This window comes from Nicotiana tomentosiformis, chromosome 7 (genome assembly GCF_000390325.3).
Source record: "Nicotiana tomentosiformis chromosome 7, ASM39032v3, whole genome shotgun sequence".
Classification (NCBI taxonomy): domain Eukaryota; kingdom Viridiplantae; phylum Streptophyta; class Magnoliopsida; order Solanales; family Solanaceae; genus Nicotiana; species Nicotiana tomentosiformis.
Window position 1 is genome coordinate 58,950,309 of NC_090818.1, and position 4,927 is coordinate 58,955,235.

The window sequence follows — 4,927 nt, forward strand, 5'->3', positions numbered from 1 at the left end:
ATATTCTATGTGTAACATAGGACATAATAAAAAAAATACTGTATTCCATAAAATACACAAGTTGTATTAGTCCTTAGGCAATAATGGAGTAATAACTTGTAAGACCAGAATTGTTGAACTACTAGCATTAACTTAAATGTAACGCGTTTCTACTTTGGAGCTGTTCCAGAGATGGGCATCCTAGAGTAAAAGTATACGCAGAGAATTATTTAATTCCTACGTACATAAGGTTTTGCAGGACATTTTTGCAAAATTTTATTGTGCCGTGCCATAAGTGGCGTTATTTGATTAGGTCCTCAAAAGTGCTGTCATAGACATCATAAACTGGGTGTTTGAATTTGGTTTGACTTAGTTCTTGGATAACTAATTATTCGGAAAAAGTTATACGTTTGAAGAATGTTTTTGGTAGTTTATTTTGGAAAACCTACTAATTATTTTTATTTTCAAAAGCTATTTAAATTTGATTTCCGAAAAGGTAAGAAAGGTGATTTTAACTATTTCTCTTCTTCTCCCAAGTTTTGCACGCCAAAACCTTTCTAATAGATAGAATAGGAAAGATGACAAACAATTAAACAACGAGATCAAGAAAAAGTATAAATGAACTGATTGCCTCTAAAATTATTTACATAATTTTTGTTTAGAATATGCCTCCATACGGACCAGCCAGCACTTGAAATGTCATGAATCGAGAAGTAGCTTTCCCAGTACGTGTTGAGAATTTAGTACTAATAGACAGGGCGGAACTATCTTATGAGGTAGGGGTACCACGCTATCCGCTCGCTTCGCTAAAATTCTTATTATGTACATAATATCTCTGTGAAGAAACGTATAAATGGATAGAGTGACACTTAGAAGTCACAAAGTGGAAGTGGGTGCCATTGATTCAGCCTTTCCTTTGAAGGCTTTCCTTGGCCTCATGAATGCAAGTTTGATTCCCGTTGGAGTAACTCCTTTGATTTTTTCTTTTTTTCTACTTATTAAGATTTCCTTTATTTTCAGTGGAGCCCTAGAGCCTCACATCTTTTTCTTCTTTTTCGATTCATTCCCTCATTTTATTACTTGCTAAGTCTTTCTTCTTTGTTTTTTTAACTTTCAGTCCTTATTTTGTTTCTATCATTATACCTTACTTTATGAACAATTATTTTCTATAGGTAATTTGAATTGATTTTAATTAGCATATAATTTTTTTATTTTTAATGAAACGATATTAATTTATATATTGGAATATAATTTGAGCAATATCTTCTATTGGATTTTGAAAAAAAATTAAATGGCTTGATTGATAGTCGTTTTGAGTTGAATATCATAAGTTGAATGTTGAAGATTTTTCTTTGAAAATAATTGTCATATAACTCAACAATTAAGATAGAAAAATAAATAAAGAACAATACAAGTAAATTAATCTAGTCAAACAAAGAATATATAGTGTAGATAAGGTACTCTTTAAGCAAATATTTATATTGGAGGCGCTCTTTCATGAAATATTATTTTTCTTTTGTATTTTTATTTAGAATGTGTTTAAATTAAGCGTTAAAAATTTGAACTAAAATCGAACTTATTTGCTTTGTGAATGAAAGACCTATTCAAATTAACCAAAAACTAACGAACCGACCATTATTCCTAATCTGTCTTTATAGATACTGATATGTATACTGTATGCATAACATGATGACACCCGCAACCTTTGAATCCTGGATCCGCCTCTACTAATAGAGTGAAAGAATTATATCTAGGATAAAAGTTAGATGTTCATCATAGTCATGGAAAAAGTAATTAGAAAACTCAACCAAAAAAAAAAAAAAAAAGGAAGATGAAACCGAGTAAGAGACTCATCATGCAAATGTGAACAGTGCAGTAGTCATATTTCACATAGTATTGTGTCATTGAGATTAAAAAATAAGATCGTGCTACTTAAGGGGTATGGGGGAGGGGTGGATGGGTGAAGAATATTTGGACAAATAAATACAAGACATATGTCTTGTATATAAATTTTCATTCCATAATTTAATTAACTATTTATAAATTATATATAGAAATTCTTACTTGAATTTATTATTCTTAAAACTAAATTATTTGATTTTAATATAAACTAGAACTTTTTTTTTGGGAGAGGAAGCTTTGATTTCCCATATGGTTGATACGATAACAATAACGTGTACTATCTCCGTTTCAGTTTATGTGAACCTATTTCCTTTTTGGTCCGTTTCAAAAAGAATGATCCCTTTATAAATTTGGAAACAATTTTGCTTAAACTTACAATTCTACCCTTAATGAGAAGCTTTTATAATCACACAAATACTATGGACCCCTTTTTGAATTGTTTAGGACCACAAATTCCAAAAGTCTTCATTTTTTTCTTAAACTCCGTGCTCAGTCAAACATGTTCACATAAGAGTAATTATTGACATGCTTGAGATGTACGATTGTACATTGACTCCATCCATGTACATTAATTCTTGAGCTCAAATGTGGTTATATATATGTGCACTAATTATCATTCCAAACGTCCTCACCACAGAAAGATTATTCTTTTTTTTATATCCAATATTAATCGTACATTGTTAGCAGGGGAGATAAAGAAGAAGAGAGTTTCCAGAGTTCAAAAGGAAGGAAAGAAAGAAAGAAAGAATGGGGAGAGATATTGAGATTGTGAAAGCAGAAACCGAGGAGACAACCACTACTTTCAACTGGCCGTCATCGGAAAAGAGAATGCCTTTGTTGGCATTGAACCATGTTTCCTATGTGTGCAAGTCTGTTCCTAAATCTGTCCAATTCTATGTGGAAGTTCTTGATTTTGTTCTCGTCCAGAGGCCTTCGTCCTTTGATTTTGAAGGAGCTTGGTATGCACGTTAAAATCTTGCCTCCCCCCCCCCTCCCCAACATTCTCGCACACACATTTTATTTTTCTTTAAGAGTTTAAGTTATATAGATCGTCAGTATATTTCTTATACTATCAGTATCATTAGGTCACCCAAATAATATCTACAAGGTAAGCCTCCTTAAAAATATGAGATTATTAAAATAATTAATGAGATTACCTGCTACAACATATAAAGATATTTTGCTGATGTAATATAACTTTGTAAACATGTTTCATAAGGTTTTGTGTGCATCACACATATTAACAAAAAACTGTTGTGTTTGATATTTTTTGGTTATTTTACAGGTTGTTTAATCATGGAATCGGAATTCATTTGCTAGGAAAAGAAGATGTGCAACAAAAGAAGGGAAAGATAAACCCAAAAGACAATCACATTTCATTCCAATGCAAAGGTATGGACCTCATAATGCAGAAACTGGGTGATATGAACATTGAATATGTTACTGCAACTGTGAAGGACAACGAAATCATTGTGGATCAACTCTTCTTCCATGACCCTGATGGCAATATGATTGAGATTTGTAATTGCCAAAATTTTCCACTACTCCCACTTTCTTCTTGTCCTCTCAACAAGTTCACCAATCAAATGACCAACCACACTATGCCAAATTCTTTTTACGGTATGTACGGTTTTCTGAAATTAGTACTCTTTGTTATAATCAAACATGAAAATCAAAACATATTTATCTTGACAAAAATTTCTTATACTGAGTATTTACATCAAATAAATAAATGCATAACATGCTTTGCACAAAAGTCTCTCACTTAACCTAAATAATATATACTCGCATCTCATTAAATCACTAAACCACGTTTAATGCCATTGAGAGGAGATCCAAGTTAACTCCCCTTTGTTGTTCTTAAAGCTAATTGATAAACATACTAAAGAAAATACTTATGATTAAAGAGAACTAGTTGTAAGAGAGGTGGGAAGATTTAACTGCCAAATTTCTTTAAAAATAAAGAAGAGGTAATTTTGTGTATTAACAAGATTTCAATTTTGACTTAATCGTTGTGAATGCAGGGAGTAGCACAACAAAGATGAAGTGCTCAAGAGAAGTAGAATCTCAAATGATGGAGAAGTTAGCTCTGGACATGATAGATATTTCATTCTAAGTGATGTGTGAGAAAAAAGTGAATTTCCTATCCCCACCCCCCTGCTCTTCTCCCCACAAAGCCTACAGCAAAGAAAAAAGAGAGAAAATAGAAAAAGAAAAAGGCCCTACCCTATATTTTGTACTGCTAATATTATTGTATACCAACGTTGAACGAAATATGAATGACAATTTAAGAGCAACTATAGTATATATATATGTAACTTTACTATCTCAAACTTTTTGGTGATTCTGGCTTCTTATCTGGAAGATATAAATAATCCACAAAAATAAAAAGAAACAAGCAAAGATGTGTAAAAACACAAACGTTCATTTGATTTTTGTTACAATATATGTTAAATACTACTACTAAAAACTTGTGGTTTTGGTCAAGTCAGATGATTAATTTGTTCCCTCTTGTACTGAACTCTTCTTAAACTGGAAAATCTCACTTGGAGTGCCGTATTTTAAACAAGCAACTCAAGTTAACATCATTGAATGAATGGCTATTTAAACTAGCTTTCTTATCTTGGGCAAATTCAGTTCTCCCAATCAAAAGCTAAGCCATAATTTCTATTTAACAGACGAGTGTCACCTCGGGAAAATGCATTTATAATTTGTTTCGCCAAGCTTCCGGAATATTAAAAGTGCTTATTTATGTCAAAATGTTTATTTTGAAAAATTAAGGTATTCGATCAAACTTTTAGTATATATTAAAAATCTTGAATAGTTGTAAAGGTCGTTTTTCTGATGTGGGAGAAAAGTTGAAAAAAACAGCTTATACTTAAAAAGAACTAGAAGTTATTTTTTTCCAGATAAAAATATCCTTGCAAAATTTAATGTTGACCAAACTATCCCAAAAGTACGGACAAGAACTAATCTCAGGCACTGTCGACCGACAATATGACACCAGTCTCATAAACACTTCCCTCCTCTCTATTATGTAATTTTA

At 31.7% G+C, this 4,927-nt stretch overlaps 1 protein-coding gene across 1 annotated transcript; it reads left to right on the forward strand.

Annotated features, from left to right (window-relative positions):
- The first annotated feature begins 2,505 nt into the window (after window positions 1-2,505).
- Window positions 2,506-4,178, forward strand: LOC104110822 (glyoxylase I 4-like). The gene is made up of 3 exons (XM_009620379.3): window positions 2,506-2,840; window positions 3,167-3,501; window positions 3,906-4,178. Exons 1-3 carry the CDS (start codon window positions 2,629-2,631, stop codon window positions 3,995-3,997), a joined length of 639 nt encoding a protein of 212 aa, XP_009618674.1. The 5' UTR covers window positions 2,506-2,628; the 3' UTR covers window positions 3,998-4,178.
- Window positions 4,179-4,927: the final 749 nt, after the last annotated feature.

Excerpts from the sequence above, each read along its gene's own strand:
- LOC104110822 (XM_009620379.3), top strand. The coding sequence starts at position 2,629 with ATGGGGAGAGATATTGAGATTGTGAAAGCAGAAACCGAGGAGACAACC. Across the intron at positions 2,841-3,166 it reads TTTGATTTTGAAGGAGCTTG|GTTGTTTAATCATGGAATCG; the intron begins GTATGCACGTTA and ends GTTATTTTACAG. Across the intron at positions 3,502-3,905 it reads TATGCCAAATTCTTTTTACG|GGAGTAGCACAACAAAGATG; the intron begins GTATGTACGGTT and ends TTGTGAATGCAG.